This window comes from Argiope bruennichi, chromosome 1 (assembly GCF_947563725.1).
Source record: "Argiope bruennichi chromosome 1, qqArgBrue1.1, whole genome shotgun sequence".
Lineage (NCBI taxonomy): Eukaryota > Metazoa > Arthropoda > Arachnida > Araneae > Araneidae > Argiope > Argiope bruennichi.
The window spans coordinates 137,115,654-137,140,840 of NC_079151.1; the positions used below are offsets into that span (position 1 = coordinate 137,115,654).

Here is a 25,187-nt window from a genome sequence, read left to right on the forward strand (position 1 = left end):
AAAAGTTTCCATCAAGATAATAAAGTTAAGGAACAAAAAAAGCAAGGGAAGCAGAACGCAAACATAACGGCATATTACTATCGAGTAGAAACAAACAAACAAAAAATATAGAAAATGTTTTTCCATGAAATAACTGAATCCGCTTACTTAGCATTAACTTATTAGTACCAAATGACATAGTTTCAATAGTACTTAAATGGCCTTTGTGCAATAACATAATATATATCTGAACATATCATTATTTTATTACATTCTTACTAATTACAGATTTTTATTCTTCGACATTTATTTCTTTATTTTATTCACTAATAATGTTTTAAATTTTAATCTTTAACCTACATTCAACTCACATACAAGTTTTTCTTTATTGATTTATCTTTTCAATTATGTATGGATTGCTTTTTAGCATTAAATTTTTTTTTTTTTTTTAGCTTTTATTGGATTTTTTTTTGTTGTTGATTCACATTTGGAGAAGCTTTAGTGTGAGTGCTGCAAACATATTACTGTTCAATTTGAGTTTTTTTCCCGAAAACGAGAGTTAATTTTAATTTCAAATAATGGCAGATTCGGAATAATAATGGCGGATCAAATTTAGGGAAAGAAATTAAGAAATTCTCAAATACAAAATTATAAATTTGCAGTTGATTTTCACACACACGCACAACACACGCGAAAGCTTAAAAAAAAAAAAAACTTTACGCAATACAACAAGCCACACATAATTATACGATTTGGAGATGACATAATTCAGTGAAGGGAGTTGAATAAGAATTTTACCGATTACGCCGAAAATTTGATACAGATATGAAAGTTTTTGATGGCAAGAGTAAGCATAAACTTTCACTTATCGATTTTGTTGTATTTTTGAATTGTTATGCTTACACGCACTTAGATGGATAAGGGCAATCGAAAAGTGAGTCATCAGACGGATTTAGTTCAAAATCTGATGCACATTTACATTGCCATATTTTATAATTATTTTTTAAATATACGTTACCTTTCACATTTCCGTGAAAACTAATTATTTTTATATAGAAATCTTGACAATGTAAAAAAAAGTGTAGGAGAAAGTAGAAAGCACAGAAACACTTTCCTTTATAAAACACCTATTGGATACGTTATTGAAATTAACATTACAAAGTAACATAGAATAAATTGGCAAAACACCTGTTGAAATCTCAATCAAATAAAAAAAAACATTTTTATGTTATTTAGATTAATTTAAAATATACTTATATGTTGTTTATATATTTGGCCGTGATAGAACAGTTACCGTTCAATAATCTACAATAGAAATGAAAGAAAATTTTATATTTGATTTTTGTACAATTCTATTTGTTTTTCTATGGCAATATGTTTTTTTCTGTAATGGCTAACAAATGACAAATTTTGCATTTTTATCCTCATTATAGACCACGTTGAATCCGAAAAACACATTTTTGGTATTATGCCTATTTAACTGTAACCACGATAGTGTAGCGGATTGATAGAACTGGGACTTTGAGGTTCGCAGCCGAGTAACAAGACCACAAGACAAAAGCAATTGCTCGTGTTTCGTATCTGTTATCTGGATTATAAGCTCTTCACCACAATAGCTTGGAAACGATTTCAGCTGTATGGATGCAATTTGGTATATGAATTAAATTCAAATTTGTAGATTTCTAACGAATATGCACGAAATCCTTTCAGATGAAATCTGTCTACCCAAATACAAATTAACATGAAACCTACCAAACGGAAAGATTTAGATAAATAAAATTTGGTTCAAAGCATCAGCACCCAAAGTATAGATTCTTATCAAATTTTGAGCCAAATCTTTCAAAGGTTGATCATCAGTATTTCCGTACTGTTCCCGTTTCATCTGTACTTTCTGTATTTTCGCATGCACAATAAGCAAGCAAATGGAATAACTAAAAAACGATAGGGCTTTAAATAAATGAAATTTGACCTTGTGAATACGAGGGAAAATGGCATCGAAAATACAATTTGATTTTCTGTCACTTGTATTAAACGTATATTATGCTACGGAATGCATCCTTACAATCTCTTGACATATGAAAAAACCATCACCAAGCCATGAACAGGAATGGCGGAAAAGAGTCGCCGGCAACTTCCTTTCCAGGCAAAAAATACACAGTATAATCAAATTTATAAGTGGAAATAGAGACCTATTCTTGCCTCCATAGCACTCAACATCAAGTCTCCTACCAAAAAAGACTAAGGGAAAAAACAAGCACTGCAGTCTCCTGTCACACATTTCATCAAACAGAGATTGTCTTCATTTTCATTTCTCAAATTATTTCCATCTGATTTTTTTTAACTGCATCCTGATCTACTATATCATAAAAAATAAGTGAACACAGATTACATGCATATTTTTACAAATTTTATCTCTCAATTTGCATTATATTTCTAAGTTTATTACTACAAATTATATTTCTAAGTTGAAAAATTATGTAAACGGTCTCATCATGATATAATTTCTTATATAATTGTAAATTCTGTAAATGGTTATTTTTGTTTCGTTTTCCTATTGTAAATATTTTGTTAATTAAATAAAATTCCCGTAACATGCCTACCAAACCGTTCAGTGACCAGAATGGTCACGGATACGGGGGTATGAGACGGCGTTCTGTTCTGTATTAAACGTATTCTGTCACTTCTATTAAGTGCTAGATTCAAGCTATACATCAATGATTTGAAACTACTGTTCACCATTTCCGTACAATTAATATAAAAATATCAGCTTTTTTTTTAACTTATTGCGAAGCACAGTACTTCCATTTGTGGAAATGACAACAAGTTTGCTCAGGCTCATAGTTTTATGGAAGATAATACCTTTATTAGAGAATAAGCGAGAAAGTTTCGAGAAACCTAATTACACCTGCTTTCCTTTTCATTTCTTTAATTTTTGTGTAATATTTAATCATTTTACCAGTGAAAAAACACGTCAATTTTGAAAAAAAATTGTGTTCTTTTTTTAATAAAGAGATAGCAAAATTTTAAAAAAAAAGACTGTCTCACTTCCAATGTCCTATTTTAGTAGTAAATTAAACCTTTATATTTTTTTTTACTGAAAAACTTTCACGAGCAGGTCAATACTAATAAATATCGTTAGAATTTATAATTTTCAATTTGTGTTTTTTTCCTTTTTTCCTTAAAATGTTCTTTTTAAGTTATTGCATTCGATTTTCCGAATTTTACGTTTGGATTTTAGCTGTTGTTTGAGTACTGAGTTGAATACGAATCAAGATATGTTTTGAACTACCCTTCCAAACTATTCGAATTCAGAAAATTATTATTTTGAGGTTTTTAATCTTTAACTTGTTAAAAAGAAATCAGAATAATATTACTTAGTTACAAAATAATGTCAATACATCATTGAAGTTGCTTATTATAGATATTTTTTGCAATAAAAAAACACACAATTGCAGGATTTAAAAAAAAATTATATAGTTCACTTGCATACCCTATTATTCACAAAATTATTACCTGTTCAGTATTTTCTGTTCATACAACTTTTAGAAAAAATTAAATATTTTTAATATTTTATATATTCAGAAAAAAAAAGCCGTGAACGAAAACGAGGGACATTTTGTTTAAATAAAAATTATTAACTCTCTACAAAAAAAAAAAGAATCCATTGATAAAAAGAGTAATAGAAAATATAACGTTCGATTTTAGGAATATATGTTTTTGTGAGAAAAAACGCATTTTTTAATACCCTTTCCCAGCTGATAACCTCCAACATGTGTCCATTCCCTTCGCTTCCAAACATTGATAAACATGTTAATATTATGAGATTAGAAAGGCACTGACTATCCGCTATATAAGTACGGATCAACCACAGTGATAATCCCATTACTGTCTTTTAAGGGAAACAATGAAGGTCTTGGTACTGTTATCACTCGTAGTTGTGGCATTTGCTCTCCCAGGTAAGTTTTATTTTTTAATAAGAACATTTACTCAAAATTATTAAAAATATGATAAGCCTTTTGGGAACAACCTGTTTATCAGAAATATTGGTTATGTTTCATTTCACTCTCTTGGTTCACTTGAAATTCATAATTCATTCAAAAATATTTTCAACACCAAGTTATGATAGCGTTTTAATCGGGTTATCATAATGGACTTGTATTTGTTCTGCCTTTAATTAGGAGCATCCAGAAAAGGAGACGAGAACTGGTATTGTGGTGGGTTCTCACTTCCTTCTCGGTAAAATATTGGTGTGAGGCTTGCTAGTTCCGTGCCAATGATGGGAATATCTCCGAAGGAAGGGAGCGTATTAGAATGGGGGATAGTTATTAGGACTCAACCAGAATTTCAAGCCATGGTGCATTTGTGTTCATTCAGTTTACCCCGGATATAACGGCAGAAAGCGGCTAACTCGCTTACGGCAAACCTGTTCCACTAATTTTGCACTTGAATATTTCGTAAAATATCTCACTACACGTTGCCTTATGTGGTTTTATCACTTTAGTTTTTTTTCAGGTAAAATACGCAGTTTCTTGCATTGAAATAATGTGATGCACTTAATTTATTTTATATGAGTACCCCTAACAACTTATGAGCTAAAAAGATACATCTTTATAAAAAAAAATTAACGAATAGCAAATTTAAGTTTTGACATCGAGTTTATAGTAATTAGATGTATTTTTTTTTATCAATTATTTACTTTTACTTGATATTACGTTAATACAGATATTTCATTTGTGTTGTCATAAAAATCCCCAGAATTTTATATACCTAATTTCCTTTGAGAAAAATTTTCCTCAGAACTCAACCAAATTAACCATTAACGAAAAAAAAAGATATTAAAAAGTAAAATTTGCATTTCTTTATACCAACTCTAATTACAGACCATTAGGGTTGGATAAATATAAAAGAAAGTTACATGTAAAAGACACAGTTAATCTTTAAAATATATGCATGTTTATAAGTATTTAATCCCATTCGAGATTAACTGTTTTGATGCTTTTATAAATAATAAATAGAAAAAATATATATTTGCTTAATTTATTTCACACCTGACATTTTCATTTTATTTATACATTCAATGAATTTAACCGTATTTTGATCTTTTTTTTCCACTTCCATTCACTTCCAAAAATTTTATAATTCATAATTTCTGTTATAACTACCGAATAGCAGAGTGACACCAATTCTGTATTATAAATAACCGAATTCAATTGATTCTTTTGAGTAACCACCAAAAGTCTGGGGAGGAGAGAGGGACTAAGAAGGATGAAAGAAGTGGGTGGAGATACATATTCTGGGGGTAGGAGATACATATGCCCGATGGTGTGGTTTGAGGGTTAAAACTTGAGCGTGTTTATGCCATTTTTTAAAAAAAATTATGAATGGATAAATCAAATGAAACATCGTGCATTTTTGCAAAATTATCGATAACAATGGGGGAGGGAACTTTTCACCTTGGGCGCCAATTACGTCACTTGAAAGGGACAAGTTACTGAAGAAGTGTTGGGTGAATGAAAGGCTTGAAAACAAGTACCTTGAGATCAGACTGGGGCTCAGTGCATTTGTTCGTAATTTAGTCTTACGTTGCATAAAAACGACTGAGTAAATAAATTGCATAATATTGATATGTGCTATGTAATCTAATCGATTTCGTTTCTCAAATCTGATGAGTTTTTTAAAAAACTTTTGTATCAATGATTCTATCATGACAAGCGTTTTAACCCATGTATTAGAAAAGTTCTCTTAAGGCATCGTCTCAATTAACGATATGAATAATTTATAGATTTCATTAATTATTCACACTTTTAAATATTTCGCTACTGTCAATAATATTTTTCAGCGAGCTTAACTCATTGATTGTAATCTAATCTCTTGCACTCAATTTATGATATCAATTCCACCACCTATTAATCCTTTAATCTATTAAAGTCCATATCCAAATGTTAACAGTATTATGACAAGTACTTAAAAATATATTTGCCAGAGTTTCATGTAACATGGGGTATGACTATATACTCTTCCACACAAAAATACATAAAAAAAAATGCTATTCTTCAAATCTAAAAACAGAGTTAAAATAATTTCAAGGATTTCTGAAAATGTTAATGAAAACTCAAATTTAGTTAGAATCAAAATCACGTTTATCTCTTTTCTAAGGATTTTCTCTCTGTGCTTTACTTAGTTTTTTTGTTCCGCTTTTTATAGAAGAGTATGATTGCCCAGCAAACTCTCGTTACCAATCGTGCGGCACTGCTTGCCCCTTGACCTGCGACAACTACAAGAACCCACCTAAGTTCTGCATCCTCATGTGCAATCCCGGATGCCACTGCGACAAGGGATACGTCAGGGTGGAGAAAAACATAGAAGAATGCGTCAAGCCAGAGAAGTGTCCAAGCAGTGCAACCGGTATGCCACTTTAAATATTTCTGCTTTTGTTGAGTATTTCAAAGCAATTAACGAATTTTATGCAGGTATAAAATGGAGGTAAAAATAAAGAGTAGGAAGGCATAGGAAAGCATAGTTAGGAAAGGAAAGCATAGTTTATTGTTCCAGCATTGCTGCAAAATTATTCTTTATAGCAAATATATTCTTCCATATCTCATTTTTTGAGTTTGAATTTTAATTTGCCACATCAGGGTATACATTCGAATACAAAGTATTGTATTATAGTGAGCTATGTTATTCAACAAAGTTGGTCTCCTGATTTTAGATGCATCCTTGAACTGAACTTTAATTTCCTCTCCCCGCCCTTCTCCATCTCCTAGAGGTTTCATTTCCGTTTTGATACGTTATGTCCTGTTTGAAATACACACTTTCCTCTATATTTAACCTATAGTTGAAGTTTTACCATAATTATAGAATCACCGTGTATACATAGATGTAATATGGAAAGTATTATGAATAAAACTATAAGATCTCTATGACTAATATTGGAAAGTGCAATTTGTAATTCATTCTATTTAACACCTGATTTTATACATGAAATATGGAATGAAGTAAAGTATATTTAAGATAAGAATAACACTGATAAGTATTATTTGTATTGCATTCTAGTAAGTATAGTGACAAAATCTGTTCCATTTGTCAAACGGAAAAATAACGAAGATTGAAAGACATAATTAGCTGTTGAAATAGAAAGAGGAAAATAAAGATTGCCTTATGAAATAATAGACATAAATTTTATGTCCTTTATAAGGCTAGATTTCGCCAGAGAAAGGAATATTTGAATTTCAAAGAACTAATTGCTGGAAATTGTAAAAGTTTCAAGCAATACATGAAAACAGCCATTACGTAGAATACCTGGAGATTAAGGGAAAGCGACTTTTTAAACTTTTTCAGAATATAGAGGAAACTTCCATCCACGCAGGCTATCTTTGATTAATGTTGAATGAATAGTATTTTTTCACATTAAATTGTAAAATTTAAAATATTAAATATAAAAAACGCTTTCTGTACTTCACTTGTGTGAATTTATTTACGCCAAAAGTGCCATTTTATTTGTATTTTAATTGCATATCATCGCTTAACAAACATTAGCAACCTTCAAGAAATGTCATCAATTATTAATAAACGACATCAACTCATCAAAAAGAGGAAAAAAAAGATTGATTTGTTATTGATTATTAGTTTTCTCACCAATAACGAATAGTTCTTTTTATTCACATATGATAAGAATATAAGATTATCATGTCCATACCTGATGTGAAAAATTCGGAAATACTATTTTATGATAAGAATTTCGTTTCTTCTTCAACGTAACTGTATTTTGAAAATTGAATGATACATATATTTGATATAATGTTAAGCGATAATATATATTTTGATATATTGAGAAATAATCAAAAATACAAACATTATGAAATTTCAATTTATTTCTGAAAAAAAAACTAAAAACTAAAAAATTATTTCTGAATCAAACTAAAAATGTTACAATTGTATTTAGAGAGCGCTAATGCTGCTACTACTAAACACAGATGAACTTAAGCAAATTAATAAAAATATTAAGTTAATATGAGCGAAAAGAATAAAAATAGAATCATAAAAGAAATTAAAAATTCGGCCTGAAGACTTTCTCAAGGGTCACCCTCAGGCAGGGATTCAAACAAAGGATTTTTTTCTGTGAGGGTTCTGACTTTCGTCCAACAATATTGATCTCTCGTGACCCGAAAATCCCCTGAAAATGAGGTCTTAGAGAAAAATCTTTAAAGCGCGCGACGGGCCATGCGCTATGATAAATTCTTTAATTGACCCTTGCATAATTCTATTTATTTAATATATGAAAGAAATATCTTCTTAGTCCCAAAACCCAGGAATCTTAGGTTCAAATCCAAATAGAAAATTCAAAAAGATAATGCTAAAAATATTTTTAAAGTTTGCTGATTTACCTCTAAGGCCTCATTTTCAGAGGATTTTCGGGTCACGAGGGATCAATATTGTTGGACGAAAGTCAGAACCCTCACAGAAAAAAATCCCTTGTTTGAATCCCTGCCTGAGGGTGACCCTTGAAAAAGACTTCAGGCCGAATTTTTAATTTCTTTTATGATTCTATTTTTATTCTTTTTGCTCATATTAATTTAATATTTTTATTAATTTGATATATTGATAGATTGAATATATTATTAAATGATGATATATTTTCCCTTATTTTAGTTTCATTAACATATTTTTATTCTGATGTTTAATTTTAATTTTAAATTACCATTATCGCTTCACATACAGAAATATCTAAATTTTTATTATAAAGTGATTAAAATGTACACAAGAAATATCGATAAAAAAGCATCATTAAGAAAATAGATTTAAAAAAATATTAGAAACAAAATTCCTTGGTTTGAATTCCTGCCTGAGTGTGAGCTTTAAAAAGTCCAGAAGCCTGATGCACCATTTCTTTCTTCTTTCTTTTCTTCCTTTTTTTTGCTCCATTTTTGCATTTAAATTTAATATTTATTTCTAATTTGATTGAAATGTTCATTAGCAATTTTTGAAGCTGACGATTAATATAACAACAATTCTTTCAAAGTTTCTTTAATAAAAGTAAATAATACATATAAAATCGGCTTTGCACTCCTTAAAATGATTTGACGAGACATTTATAAAACATTTATAAACATTTAAAACAGACATTTTATAAATAAATTTGAAAAATATGTTTTTGTCTTCTGTAGTTATCAAAAGAGAAATAAATAAGTAAAGCAATATGGCCGAGAGCTTATTTTGAATAAAAATGTAAAGTTTCAAACTATTTTTGAAAGACGTTTTGTTCTGTTTTATTTGTCAAAAAGGCCAAAATTGAAAAGGTCGTCAATTCTTCAATTGCTGTAGGCATATTCTTTGTACTAATCCAAATTAATTTTAAAATTCTATACACCTGCAGCAGCGGAGCTAAGAAAGAAACTAACTGTTCACCAAAATGTGAAATCTGATGCCAGAATACATGAACAGAAATATTTATCATTACCGAAAATATTTATCATATTATCTACTGAATTGATAACTGTTATATATTCAATGATTTTTTATTGTTTTTTGAGTCATTAAGCGGAATTGAGAGATATTATAAATATCCATTTGGATATTATTAGTAAATAAAAAGAATTAATTGCACGTTAATTATTAATTAATTAATTATTGTCCATTTTCTAAAGTGATCTGTATTAGTGCACTCTCTCTTTTTATTTACAATATAAAGTCATAGGATCATTAATGAATTGCATTTATGTCCTTAGAAACAGATAAGCTTGTCTGCTCTGAAAGACTTAATTTCTTTTATTAACTAAAATTGTCTGTTTTCTTTTTTCAGTTTAAAAGATTTCTTGCAAATAAAGCAAAGAAGTGAAGCAACGTGGAGGAATGAAGCAATGCATTTTGTAATTATGCTGTTTATGAATAAACTGTGAATACTTATTTTCAATTTGGTTGATTTGTGTCTTTTCTTAACGTCTCAAATAAATACAGTTTACATATTTACTATGCATATAAGAATAAATCAGCTTCCAAAGAAATGCTGAAATTGAAATAAGAATTCTCAATTGATTACTTATAATTAATTATAAACACAAATAAAAATTGTTTGTTTTGAAGTGAAAAATAGCTCACTGACCGAGAAAGATAACAGTTCATCTGACAAAAATAAACTATACCATGTAGAGCCACATATTGTTTTTGATTAAAATAATTACTTTCTTTAATTAAGGCATATAATTTGTTTTAGAATAATTAGATTACAATTATTTTTAATTTGTAAAGAAAAATTACTGAAATAAAGATTAACTTTGTGCAAAATATTTTCCGATAGTATGTTTTAAATTTAATTTTGATGAATATTAATGTTTTGATCAATTTGATTCAAAAGCAAGCGAAAAGATTTGTCTGTAAAATTGGGCCCACCCCGCGGATGAGAAAATAGACTCATAATAAAGACTTTCTCAATTTTCTACATTGTTATTTTTAGATAACTATTTATCTATAAAGGATAATTTTTTTAGATAACTATTTATCTATAAAGGCATAAAATGAAATCTTTGCATCTTTAGTAAAAACAAACATTTTGTTTTTGCAACAGTATTTTCCTACGATGTCTAAAATCTAATTATAATTTTTTAAATTGTTTATAATGCTAAGTATAACGACATTAGAAAATGATTCATGCAAACTAGCATTAATTACATCAAATTAAATAATTTTTAGCATATAAAAATATATATTTGCAATGAACAAAAATAGTTTATTTTATTTATTTATTTTCTTCAAATGCGTGCATGAAAATTTTATAAATTTCACACGTATTTTCCCCCACTTCAGATATTTTATAAGCACCAGATTCTTTTATTAATCATAATTCTACTTTGCCATTTTATTTAAATATCTTTCAAAAATTTGCTTCTTATTCATCTTGCAAACAAAACTTTTTAAATATGTTCAATCTTTTCAAATGTGAGAAAGTATACCAGTTTGACAGTATCTCCTTAACTGATAACTTCAAACATATGTCTGTTCCCTCCATTGATTAACTAGTATCGGAAGTTGTGGGACAAATGATTTTTTGCTATAAAAGCAGAGTCAGTACGATATTTTCATGACTTTGGGTTCCCTTAAAAGCAACGCAATGAAAGTCTTGGTGTTGTTATCGATTGTGGCTGTGGCGTTTGCTCTTCCAGGTAAGCCCTAATTTTGAAATAAATTATTAAACTATACATATTTAGTACAGCTAAATAACTTCACGAGAATTAATGTAATGCTGCGATTACTTGATAAAATAGGAGCGCGGAATAGAATATATAAATATTTATTGATTCACTCAAACATATTCTTGATGCTGTTGTTGTTGAAAAAACCCATTTAATTTTAGGAATTTCATTCTAAATTCTTTTTTTTTTGCAATTATTTTGCATCTAATTCGTCTATACGCTCAGTAAAAATTATGCTTTATACGGAGTAAAGAATTTTATTTCGCCTCGTTTATGCAAAAAAAAAAAAAAAAAAAAAAAGAGAGAGAGAAATCTAAGCGTTTTTACAATATCTCGCCCTGTTAATTGCAGTGGGCAAAATGCTCTTGCTATAGCAACATTTTAAGCAAAAAAAAAAAAAAAACTTACACTCCTTTGCTTTCGAAGCTGACAAAATTATGAAGCTTTGAATTTCATGATTTTAGACCACTCAGCGAGACAGAATTTTTGATATTATGATCCTTATTGAAATTGTTTAGAATTTTTTTAGGTAAGGATATTCAAAGCTTTATGATTCCAGCCAGATTTTATTGTAAAATTATCGCATATTTTTGTTTAAAATTTTAGAATAAAAAATATTTAATTAAATACGGCTGAAATGAATGGGATAGGGCTGTATAAAAATTTAGATCATGCAATTATCCCAGCACTGTATTCAGTGATCGAAGTAACAACAACAACAAAAAAAAATTCTTTACGCCTTTTAAAAGATTTTTTGAATTACAAATGCATGCAATCTATGATGATTCAGAAATTGACTATTTAGTCATGATTCGAATGGACAATTTGATTATTTAAATTAAGTTGCATATCAATATACTTTTATAAATAAGTTCGTTCATCTTATGTTATAACAGATCTGTAAAAGATGCCTTTATTATATGACGATTTTAATCAGGTATTGTATTTGTTCTTAGTTTAATGCCAGATACCCAGATAAAATTCAATATGGACTTTCATGCATAGCTTGAACCCTTAAAAAAATAGTGAATAAAAAACATTAATAAATGCGAAGAAAGAAAACTAACTAACAATACAAATCAAAAAATGCACAATATATTACTAAAAAAGAAAAAAATTCTTATTTAATAAATGTATGACATATAAAGCGTTTGGGTATTTATTATTTAAAATAATTAGTGAGATAAGAAATTTGATTCAATTAACTAAAAGTGACCTGAAATCATAATTTATACCTGAAATTAGTGTTAAATAGATAAAGAATTCGAATTAAGATGTAAATCAACATCATTTAAACAGCATCATTGAAGACGATATTCATTTGATAAGAAACTCGAAAGAAAAGAAATCTTATTACAAATGTTAATGCAAAGCAGCTTTTTCTAATAATATTCTTGTGGATCGAATTGAGAAGTCTTCACTCTTTAAATCATACTCGGGATATTCAGTTTTAGTCCAAAAGTATAAAATGGAACGATATTCGGAATAAATCTTTTGATTAATCAGAAAGCTATTCAATTTCAATCCATGATTATGACAAAGATAAAAACACTTCAAATTTTAATATAAAAGTTTTAGATTTTCCTTTATTTTGAATTATCTAAATCTAAGTCAAATATTTTTTTGTTTACATTTGTTTTATGATCTCCGTCTCTAATTCTCAATAATGCATTCGGTACAACGTAAACAATGATTGTTTTTACGCCTCATAATTATAATGCAACACTTCATTATCTCCCTTTTTATAGAAGAGTATGATTGCCCAGCAAACTCTCGTTACCAATCATGCGGCACTGCTTGCCCCTTGACATGCGACAACTACAAGAACCCACCCAAGTTCTGCATCCTCATGTGCAACCCAGGATGCCACTGTGACAAGGGATACGTCAGGGTGGAGAAAGACATAGAAGAATGTGTTAAACCAGAACAATGTCCGAGCAGTGAAAATGGTATGTGTATTAAGGATTTTTTTTCTACTTTAGATTATTTTCCCAACGTTTGGAATACCAGCTTCAAGATTTTTGAAACAAATAAAGCAAAGTTTTTTGGCTTTCATTTTACATTTATGGAAGAAAGAATCGCACCTCTATTTCGGAGACTTTTAGAAATAAGATGAGAAGCTGCCTATGTAAAAACCATTCTCGCTTCCATGGCGGGTACAACAACTTAGTGGGATCGAGTTACTTATCTGTCCAATGCCGAATGGATTGAATGGCATACTATAATATGGTAATATATAAAAATAATTGAATTATAGTATTATATAGAATTATAATTTACTATTAGCTATAATATAGAATATAATAATGGTAATAATGGTAATTATGGGTAATTACAAATATAGCTGTTATATGGCTTTTTGTGGTAAATATGGACTTAGCTTTTGTTGCAGCTTCCTTTTGTGAAGGTGTTTCATATCACCCTGAATGCTATGGCAGGGTGAACAAAGTTCACTTCTTTTTGATATTATATTTCGCTCTTAATTTCCTTTCGTTGTTTCAGTGCTGTTTTATGACGAAGTTATTTGCGAGCAACCGAGAAAAGTTGGACGATGTTTTGGACGCTTCCCGAGATTTTTCTTCAACAAGAAGACTGCCAGGTGTGAGAGCTTCACCTACAGCGGCTGCGCAGGGAACCAAAACAATTTCGCCACTGTAGAAGAATGCGAAAAAACTTGCTTATCTTAAAACAGTAAGGAATTTATCCTTTAATTTTTTAATGATTTGAAGAATAAATTTTGTGCATTTTAACATGATATCTGTTGGATAGATTTGAGTTTAGATTAGCTTGTTAACTCTCAGGTAAATTTAAAGCACAGATTTCTGAGAATATCTTCTAAATTGTGTTAAAAGCTTTAATGTTAAAAAAAAATAGGAGGTAAAATTAATTAAAAAATGTAATGAAAATGTTAGAAAAATTATATAGAAAAATGTTAACATTTTTTCAGTTATATATATATATGTATAATACTAAGTTCTAAGTTTAAGACTAAGTTCAAGTTCTTTGCATCATCTCAAAATAATCATGTGCAAAAAAAAATCCGCAGATGAGTTGACCATTCTTTGTTTGCTACCAGTTGGTGTCAATTGTAAATCCGATGTTGATACTGTTTCCGTCTTCTGAAGAAGATTAAATGAGTCAAGAAGATGAGTGTGCTGACCAATCTTCAATTTTGGTTTGTTTGATGCATATGACATTTTTTTTTGAAAGGTAGAGTCTAAGTTTCTATGTGTTTGGAATTAGACCTGCTAAGGCTAGGATAATCAGAATTACATTGCTGTTAAAAAAATAAGTAAAAAATGCAAAACTTGGAATAAAACAAAAATTACTTAATGGATATGAGCGAAAGTTATACACGAGGTAGGTGTGGCATTATTAGACCACATTTCAAATAAAGAATGAACCAGAAACAAAAATACATACATTACGGTCATCGCGGCTCGACAACCCAAAATGGCAGGCAGAATGCGCAATGGGAACTCCACTCCAATACCGGATATATCTTCTACTGTGTGCGTCCTAGCCTAGGGGTTGAGCGTCTTCTTCGAGATCTGGGCGTCCCGGGTTCGAGTCCTGGTGTGGGCATGGTTGTTCTTCCCCGTGTGCTCTATCTGTGAGGTGTGTGAAAAAGCCCCCCTTGTAAAAAGGAGTTGTGCAAGCGAATGTGTGAGTGTCATCTTCATATGAGCTAGAAGTCAAACTTCTGCCCTCGGGTGCTCATGAATCTCTACCCTCGGAAGCTAGTGCAGCCCCCCTCTCCGTTGTAACGCGGACACGACTTCATCATTATATCCTCTACTAAAATGCATGCTTGACAAATCATGCATTGCAGAATGAGACAATAATGTCGTTGAATACTTGTGGTAGCAATGCCCATTCCTGTAATAAGACTGGTTAGAGCTCGCTAAGTGTACCAGGCAGCATACTACAACATGTAATCTATATTCCCAAAATGAATCACATATTCGCAATGGGATTCAGGTCAGGTGATCTAATAGACCACGCTACCTGTGGAATGGTTTCATTCACCCGATAACTCCCCATCTATCATGCTTTATGCAGGTGAGCATTATTGTCCATAAATATAGCGACAATCCCCACTACAGCAATAAAAGTGTGTAGTGTTTTGTAGCGGTATCGGACAATTATCGCGGTGACGGAACCCCTGGTGAACATGTGGAGGTCGGTTCGGGCGTTCATTGCTACATCTGCCAGACAAGTGAACCACCACCACTATAATGGTCCCTTGAGACAATGTTTGGAGGCTGATAGTGTGTCCCTGGTTCTTGCCGTATGCCTGCTGTTCGGGAATCATTCTGGGTGTTAAGTCGAGACTACAGCGTAAAAAGTATGTTATCCCACTGCTCTCGTGTCCAATTGCAATGTTCATGTGCCCAATGTAACCGCGCTCCGATGTGCGCTAGGGACAAAGCCGCGCAAACGATAAGTTCTATAGACAATTCCCCGCCTTTATGCAGTTTGGAGCGTTATGGGTCTACTTGCAGCAGCTGAGAGCTGCGATGCCAGATGTCAGCGTCCTTTTGTGTCTGACACATTGCAGAAGATAGCGATCGTCTGACGATGTGGTGATTCTCCGATGTCCAGAGCCATGCCTTCTACAGGGGTTTTGATCCCTTTGATAATGGTTCCACATTCTATAGATGACACTACGAGGCACATTTAACTCTTTGGCAACAGAAAGTTATCTTTCATCAGCATATCCACAACCCTCCAACTCATTTCATAGGGCAAATAGTTCGTTTATTCATGCTTTCTGCCTTAGCTATCTCGGATTTCGCGGAATTATCTCTGCTTATAAACTAAGCATATGTCATGCAAGCCCCGTTTTAAGGTGTTACGGTGCGACTGCGAATTTGCGTTACATGCTAATTTTGTTTATCCGTTTGCATTCGGCAATGTAAATGCGCGTTTTAATTCATTGTTTTGCATGTGTAACTCGTCTTTTCGTGTTTTATTTTTTGAGCAGGAATGTTCTTGCTGAGTTGTCTTGAAGGTTGTTTTATAAGTACGCAGAATTACTAGACGGAATGGAGGCTATATTGACGAGTTTCTTCTTTTTTTCTCAATATGTGCTATTGGTTTTAAGCTGGAATGCGAGCTCATGTACCAGCTCTCGTTCTATAAGTTGCTTAAAAAGTTTCTTTCAGTTTGTAAGAATGTCCCCCCACCCCCAAGATTTACTTGCTACTTTGAAGATTTAAAAAAATGAATGAATTTGACATATCATAATTTTCATTATAACATATATATATATATATATATATATATATATATATATATATATATATATATATATATATTATTGTTTCAATAGTTTCTCCAATTCTTTCACTATTCTGGCGAATAGTTGATTCTTTTCTTGGCCGCAGGAGAATTTCTCTGTTTATTGGTTCAATTCGGTGGTCGATAATTGTTGGTCTCTAATTTCGATAAAGCACAGGGTGTAGCAAAAAAAAACTCAGATAAAGTTATTATATCATAGAATAGAAGTCAGTTAATTTATTTTTAATTTTTGTTTATTTCTTTTTCTCAATCACTTCAATCATAACATATTTTATAATGTATCTTTTAGTTTACATATTGTTTTTTGGCATTTTTACAATGCCAAGCAAAAGATCTGCTGTTTTAGAGTAGTTTAAGCAAGGAAAAGGGCAATATGAAGACGTTCGTTTGCTTAATGTACCTCTGCAAACAGTGTCTGATGCAATCTATCGGGCAAAGAGCTTGGAAATGATGGTTAATGTCCAGGAAGTGAAAGAAAACATATGGTGAACACTTTCAATAGTTGTAAGGTTATCAAAAAGCGAGTTCAATGGAAAACGAGAATTTCCATGAAAGGTCACTCGTGAACGGGAAGTAATTAATCTATCAGTGCAACGAATGTCAAAAACAGAGATTGGACTGAAGTCCTTACCAGTTCCAAAAAGTTCAGCTTCTTATTGAAGAAAAAAAATTCATGTGGCTCTAAAGACGGTGAAAACTTTTGAAACGAGCCGCAAGCAGCGCTCAGAAAGATTCCTTTTCACTAATGAGTTCTTTACCGTCCAAAAGCTCATAACTCCTAGAACTGTAGGACCTGGTCTGTAGAACGCTCCAAGCCCTTCAGCAATTGTTGAAAATCGCGAAAATCCAAAGTCGGTCATGATATGGGGCGGAATTTGCACAAGCGGCAAACATTTCTGGTTTTTGTGGATGAAGGCGTTGAAATAAATCTAAGCGTGTACCAGCGAGACATTCTAGAAGTTACTCTATTTCGGTGGGCCAATGTTCGACAATGTAAAGTGGGAGTTTCAACAAGACTCCTTACAGCTCACGAGGATAAAAAGACAGAAGAATCGTGCAAGGTGCATTTTCCGGACGTAATTTCATCTGGAGAGTAGGCAAAACTCGCCGAATCAAAATACCATGATTACAGTGTATCCATTTTAGAGTCTAGAGCTTGCCCTAAATGACATAAAAGTTTGGACTCTCTAAAGCAATCGCTTCGGAGGGAATGGAATAGATTAAAAGTAGAAGACTTGGGGCCCATTGCTGAAAATTTCAATAGGCGTTTCCGCTTCTGCATCACTGCAAAAGGCGGCCACTTTGAAATAAAATAAATTTGTTTATTAGTAAAAGTCTACTCATTATTATTTGTTATATTTTGTTAATTTATTTATTTTTAATCAAGTTATATTAAAACTGGTTGTTCAGATTTTTCTGCCGCACCGTGTAATAAAGTTGCGTGAGCAAACTCTTACGGTAAAAACAGATACCTCAGAAACAAATCCTAATAAAAATTATAACTGCAATCTTAACAACATGTCTTGATTTAGCGGAAAAATGTTAAACCTTTTGGGTAAAAAAGACTATTTTAAAGAATGTATTCTAGTTGCACATAAAGGGAGAAAAAGGATGATTTTTCTTTTAAAAAATTTTACTCTGAGTGTAGAAGTATTTGGATGGTGAAACGCTAGTTATGTTCGTTAAATTTACGGGTGTCCCAATACGGGTCCGAGTACGGGTGTCCCAATCCCGAGGTACCCAGGGATCTTTACTCCCTTTACGTTTCCACTCCCATACGCCTTATGCTATCTGCTGTGTTTTTCCTTCCCTCGACGGCAAGCGAGGGAGCTCTCCATGAGAAGCTGTCGCCGCTCTGTTTGCTTCTTGCTTCTCATGGACAGCCAAACCCCACGTGTAGGCCGTGCGTGGCAACCCATTTGACAGACGGGTGGTGTATTGTGGTCCCCTGTGCATCAATCGGCTGGTCGCTAGCCACCTAAGTGGTTAGTTTGCTAGGGATCAAGCGAAGGGGTTACTCCTTGGGCTTGGCGTTAAGGGTGGTCACTGTCCCCGGGGGTAACTCCGAGCGTATAGGTAACCGATTAGCACTATGGTAAGTACCGAGGCTGGAAGTGCCCAGAGCCGGTGGCTGCCATCCTTTGTTGGGCTCCGTGGTGGGTGGTGCCGTCGGGCCTGAAACACCTCTAATATCGTATGGGCAAATCCAAACGTGCTCCCTTCAGTGGGCATCCAATTGTAACAAATTCATTTGAAAAACAATTTGAAAATTTTTTTGTAATTAAAAGAGTCAAAGAAGAGGAAAATTTTCATACAGTTTCACCATTTTTAGTGGAAAAAGCTATTTCAAGTACGGTTGGAGAAGTTTCTTCAATTCGAAAATTTCGTTCTGGGGAGTTGCTTGTAGAAGTGAATTCCCGCAAGCAAGCTCAACAACTGCTGAAATTGAAAGCGCTAGCTACTATACCAGTAAACGTAAGTGCGCATCGAACGCTAAATTCATCCAAAGGTGTTATAACCTGTGGTGAATTGTTTAACGTTTCACTGGAAGAAATATCTCAGAAACTGAGCTCGCAAGGAGTGACGCATGTCCGTCGTATTACTATTCGACGTGACGGAAAACTTCTTGACACGAAGCATCTAGTTCTGACATTTAATTCCCATAAAGCACCAGAATCGATAAAAGCAGGATATCTCAAATTACCTGTGAAGGCATTTATTCCCAATCCCTTGAGATGCTTTAAGTGCCAGCGTTTTGGCCATTCAAAGGCTAATTGTCGCGGCACACTTACATGTGCTCGTTGTGCACAAGCTGGTCACGAGAGCACTGATTGCACATTAAAAGAAAAATGCACAAATTGCAAGGGAGAGCATACCTCTTACTCACGAGCCTGTCCCAAATGGAAGCTCGAGAAAGAGATTGTAACCACGAAGGTAAAAAATGATATATCATTTAAGGAAGCCAGAAAACTGGTGTTAGCGCAGACTCCAACAGAAGGTCGTAGCTACGCCTCCGTAACAAAGTCTATCAGAAACTCTGAGGTGCAAACAAAGCCTGTCACCATTTTATCATCTGATTCCGATTCAGACTTAATTACAAGTCCAAAAAAAGCAAAACAGTCTAACTTTAAGAAAAAGAAAGGTATATCAAAAGCCCAAAAGTCCTTGACTTTGAAATTTTCAAGGACAGGTGCTTCCCTAAAAGAGTTGAAATCTCGAAGATCAATTGCTCTTGAGATAGGCAAAGCTGGTCTTGCCACGAAGGACTTGCCTTCTTTATTTGGGAATCCAGCTAATTCTGAGCTGTTAAAATTCCATCCTTCAGAGGATGATGAGGATTTCCAGATGGGTTGCGAACAGTCAGCAACTCGACTCACTGGCGTTGATAACAGTCCTACTCCCACAATTTAATGGGCCCTTTTATTTCCTGGAATTGTAGGGGAATTAGGACAAAACTTGAAGACCTCAAAGCTCTCGTGAATTCCACACACCCTGTTTGCATAGCGCTTCAAGAAACGTTCTTGAAGTCAAATGTTCACTTGAAGATATGTGGATATAATTGTGTCCGAAAGGATAACTTTACTGGCTTATCTTCTGGCGGGGTATGCATTTTGACCTCCAACAGTTATCCCAGTACTATCCTAAACCTACACACTCCCTTGCAGGCTGTGGCTGTACAGGTGCACGTCAAAACCTTAGTTACAGTCTGCTGTATTTATCTACCACCAAACGATGTCATCTCTCAAAACGATCTTAATGTTCTGATAGATCGACTTCCAGTGCCTTTCATACTGCTTGGCGACTTCAATGGACACAGTACCTTGTGGGGTTCTGATAGAACAAATTCTCGTGGGCGACAGATAGAACAATTAATTTCTGATAACTGTCTCTGTCTGCTCAATAATAACGAGAAAACCTATTTCCATGAACCCACAGGTACATTTCATTCTGTTGATTTAGCTCTTTGCACTCCAGCACTTTTTCCTTTGCTGAACGTTATAGTAGCAAGTGATCTGTATAATAGCGATCACTTTCCCTTGATCGTTTCCCACGCTGATGAGAATAATGCGACACAACAATATCCACAGACTTACATATTCCAGAGGGCAGACTGGGGTACATTTACTAGGAAAACGGTGATTACCGAGGAAATGGTCACTCCCACTAGTATTACTAATTCGGTCCAAAATGTTATTGACTGTATCATTGGTGCAGCGAATGCTACAATTCCTAAACGCTCGTCTTTTCCACGAAAATATCACAAACCGTGGTGGAACGATGCTTGTCGTGAAGCTTATAGGGACCAAAAGAGATTATGGGGGATCTTTCGTAGATACTTTACAACTGAAAACCTCATTGCATTTAAAAAGGCAAGAGCAAATGCGCGCCGCATCCGACGTCTCAGCCAGAGATCTTCATGGATAAGATACGTTTCCTCAATTACTTCTACTACATCCAGCGCCCAAGTGTGGCGGAAAGTCCGGGCGGCCAATGGCATATATAAGGATTTTACTTTTCCTGTATTAAGCGTTGGGTCGCTTTCTTACTCTTTTCCATTGGAAATTGCGAATAAAATGGGTCAAACGTTTGCTGATATTTCCAGTTCTGCTTTCTGTAATCCAGTTTTTCTCACGAAAAAGAGACGGGCAGAACAATTAAAATTAAAATTCGAAACTCGCGGTTGCTTTTTATACAACTGCGAGTTCCGGATGTATGAACTAAAGAAGGCTCTCTCTCGGACACGTGATACTAGCCCAGGTGTTGATGGAATAACATACAGCATGCTCCGCCATCTGGATGAATCCTCTCTTTTTTTATCTCCTTCATCTCTTTAACAGAATCTGGAGTGAGCAAGTGTTTCCAGATCAGTGGCGAGAGGCGATTGTGATTCCGATCCTTAAGCCAGGGAAAGATCCTGTAGATCCTCTGAGCTATAGACCGATCGCTTTGACTAGTTGCTTATGCAAAACATTCGAGCGTATGGTCAATTCACGGCTCATGTATGAAATAGAGAAAAATGGTTGTATTTCACCCTTTCAAAGCGGATTTCGTCGAGGTCGATCCACAGTTGATAATCTTATTCACCTTGAATCTGAAATACGCAATGCATTTGTTCGCCGAAACCATCTTGTTTCGATATTTTTTGACATTAAAAAGGCTTATGACCGTACTTGGCGCTATGGTATTCTTAACATTTTATTTGATATGGGGTTTAGGGGTAACCTACCTCTTTTTATTCAAAATTTCTTACAAACTCGTAATTTTCGTGTTCGCATTAACCAAACGTTATCTAATTCTTTTATCCAACAGGAGGGCGTTCCTCAAGGAAGTGTATTGAGTGTCACCCTTTTTATCCTTCATTTGAGTCAAATTCTCCAAGTCATACCATCATCTGTCTCTGGCACATTGTATATTGATGACCTACAGATCTCTTGTCAGGGATCTAGTATGGCCTTAATAGAACGACAACTTCAGAAAGCTGTTGACACGCTCATACACTGGTGCGATGAAAATGGGCACACACTCTCCCCTGAAAAGAGCTGTTGTATCCATTTCTGTAGGAAACGAAACCTTCATCTAGACCCTGTAATTAACATCCGGGGAATCAGAATAGCAGTTGTTGATGAGGTTCGCTTTTTAGGATTGATATTTGATCGTAAACTCACTTTCCTTCCTCATATCCGTTATCTACGGAAGAAGTGTGAGAAATCGCTGAATATTTTGAGATTTCTTTCAACTACGTCATGGGGAGCAGACCGAACATCTCTACTTCGCATCTATCAATCTGTGGTACTCTCCCGTATTGACTATGGGTGCGAAGTGTATGGTTCTGCACGCACTAGTGTTCTAAAGCAATTAGATACTGTGCATCATACTGCTCTCAGGATCTGTTCTGGAGCGTTTCGAACTTCGCCTGTGCACAGCTTATATGTAGTTTGTCACCAACTGCCGCTAAATCTACGTCGCAAAAAGTTGTGCGTCCAATATTTTTTGAGACTGCAATGTCATACTACTCATCCTATGCGGGACATGAATATTCCTGTTGGCATTGGCCGATTATACAATGCTCGTCCCTCTAATATACCTCCTTTTTGCGAGAGGATGAAACTATTACTTGCCAACTCAGATCTTTGTAATGTCCAAATCCATCCGATAAATTTTATATCCCTCCCACCTTGGGATATTCCACAAATTTCATTTCATAATCCATTTTCTCCTTTTGATAAATCTACAGTTTCACCTTCCATTTTCCAACAGATTTTTAATTATCACCGATATAAGTTATCAGATTACACCGCTGTCTTCACGGATGGATCAAAAACTGCTCATCATGTGGGATGTGGTATCGTATTTTCTGAAAATATTTTAAGTATACGATTGGACAACACTCACTCTGTTTTAACGGCCGAATTGATGGCAATTTTGTTTGCCCTAGAAAAAATTTCCACTCTTCAGGAACAAAAATTTTGTATTTATTCCGATAGTATGAGCGCTCTTGAAGCTCTTGGTCATCATCATAATATGACGCATCCAATAGTTATTCATAGTTTATGTCTTCTACGAACTCTACAATCTAAAAGCTTTGACATAATATTTTGCTGGCTACCTAGCCTCGTTGGCATAAATGGAAATGAGAAAGCAGATGTTGCAGCTAAGGAAGCATCATTATATCTACAACGACCGCTTCCCTATCTTGATGCGAAGAAGTATCTTTCTCATCATATTCATTCATTATGGCAAGAATCGTGGGACCTCCAAATATCTAATAAATTGCATTTCATTAAATCACGCATTACATTATGGCTAATTGTCCCAGTGAGAGAAATTGATGTCAAACTGACACGACTTCGCATTGGGCACACCCGTTTCACCCATAAACACCTTTTGTTAGGTGAATGGTGTCCAACTTGCACATCATGTCAAGTCAATTTTACCATCTTTCATATTTTAACCGAATGTCCTGTTTTTAATAGCCACCGGCTGCATCATTTCGGAACATTGCACGTGAACATCCGTGACTTGGTAGGAGAATATCCTCACAAGAACATTTTTAAATTTTTAAAAGAAATTGGGTTTTTACATCTTATCTAATTTTATAGTTCTTTAGTATACTTTCTGAAGATTTATATTTTTATAATTGATATTTCTTTTGACAAAAATTTTAACATCTAGATTAAAATTTTTAAAGCTTTTTATCTCATTTTACCATATGCTTGGCGCAGTATAGCCAAACCTGGCTCTTGCGCCATAAACATCAAACTCAAACTCAAACTCGTTAAATTTTAAGAAACAATTGACATCGAAATAATTTTTTTGTTCCTCACTTTTATTTTAATTTGTGATCTTTCATATAGATTTGTTTGAAATCTGCATTCTTTATTGCATTCATTCCTTCCAAATAGCTGTTATCCTAGTACTTCCATAAATTAATTAAAATTGTATAAACCTGCAAAATTAGACTCCAAATTTCAGCTTCACCGTTGATTGCCGCTATGAAAATAATTTTGAAATCTCATCACATTCTCGATTTTCTATTTCTTTAGTGTGTTCAGATTCTTTTTATGTTCTTCAACCCTTTCACTATTGACCCAGCAGAATCATTCGTGCAAATTCTATACGAGCTGATGTCCGTTCAATCGAAGGGTGTAGAATGTAAAGCGAGGAAATCCTTGGTGATAACTCTTTTTACATCATTCATCAATCGTTTGAAACAGACCTGCATAGTTTAAACTGCTGGTTGGGTTGGGTCATTAGTGAAAGGGCTAAAACTGATAGAGAATTCTACATAAGAATTTTTTTTCATTAATTAATGCTCACTTTTTTGTCTTTTCAGCAGAAGTCTTTTCGAAAATATCTGATAAAAAGATGTGAAAGAATAATGCAGTGCATTTGGAATTTTCTAATAATACTTTGTGAATAAATTCTGAACTATATATTTTTATTTTGGTTGTCTTGCAAGTGTTTAAAATCCACAGCTTGAGATAAAGCTTGCATATAAGTCTTTTATCAATCTTATTAGATAAATATATTAATATTAGATAGATGTACATATTACATCTGTTTTGTAATATGTGTTGATACATCTAAAACTCCATACAATATGGAGAATGTTTATGCTCTATATTCAGATTCTTTATCAAATTATAACGTCTATGAAAGCTTTAAAAGTAGGTTATAAGTTTGAAAATGCAGGTATGAAAACAGACGCTTTGTAGTTAAGTGGAAAAAAATAATCTTTTTGCTTTCTATGATAAGTTTAAAAAAACGGAAATTCATGATTAATTGTGTATGATAATTAATGCATAAATAAATATGATTTTTATTTTATTAAAACACATTTAGCATGCTAAGAGTGACAAAAGTTTAATAAATATATGCTTATAAGCATATATAATATATTTAAATCAATCATTTTTTTCTGATAGTATTAAAATAAAATATTGCCTTTTTACATTTTAAAATAGGATAGAAAATTAGTTTAGAATTTCTCATTAAAATTATCCTAATCTACACGAAAGGCCTGTTAATTCCTATTAGACATATAAGACACGAATAACTGCTAATCAATGAGAAAATATAGCGACAAAAGTGTGAGCACTCGTAATCTATTTCTCTGTAGTAGATTTTAAATTTCTTGAACATGAACTCATGAAGAGTAATCTTGTCTTCTGTAATCGTGAAACCTTTGGAGAATTTAGAGTTTAAAATCTTTCTGAA

The 25,187-nt window shown here is 33.2% G+C and overlaps 2 protein-coding genes across 3 annotated transcripts; both read left to right on the top strand.

Moving 5' to 3' along the window:
- The first annotated feature begins 3,870 nt into the window (after positions 1-3,870).
- LOC129969503 (venom peptide SjAPI-2-like) lies at positions 3,871-9,877 on the top strand. The gene is made up of 3 exons (XM_056084141.1): positions 3,871-3,935; positions 6,184-6,384; positions 9,779-9,877. The coding sequence occupies exons 1-3, from the start codon at positions 3,884-3,886 to the stop codon at positions 9,781-9,783; spliced, it is 258 nt and encodes an 85-aa protein (XP_055940116.1). The 5' UTR covers positions 3,871-3,883; the 3' UTR covers positions 9,784-9,877.
- A 1,130-nt stretch (positions 9,878-11,007) lies between these two features.
- Positions 11,008-24,411, top strand: LOC129968932 (boophilin-G2-like). 2 transcript variants are annotated; one of them, XM_056083332.1, is made up of 4 exons: positions 11,008-11,135; positions 12,914-13,114; positions 13,668-13,856; positions 24,304-24,411. In XM_056083332.1, exons 1-3 carry the CDS (start codon positions 11,054-11,056, stop codon positions 13,850-13,852), a joined length of 468 nt encoding a protein of 155 aa, XP_055939307.1. In that variant the 5' UTR covers positions 11,008-11,053; the 3' UTR covers positions 13,853-13,856; positions 24,304-24,411. The 2 variants fall into 2 exon arrangements, with proteins under 2 accessions (XP_055939307.1, XP_055939385.1); XM_056083410.1 differs by having other exon boundaries at positions 24,307-24,411.
- The last annotated feature ends 776 nt before the right edge of the window (positions 24,412-25,187 follow it).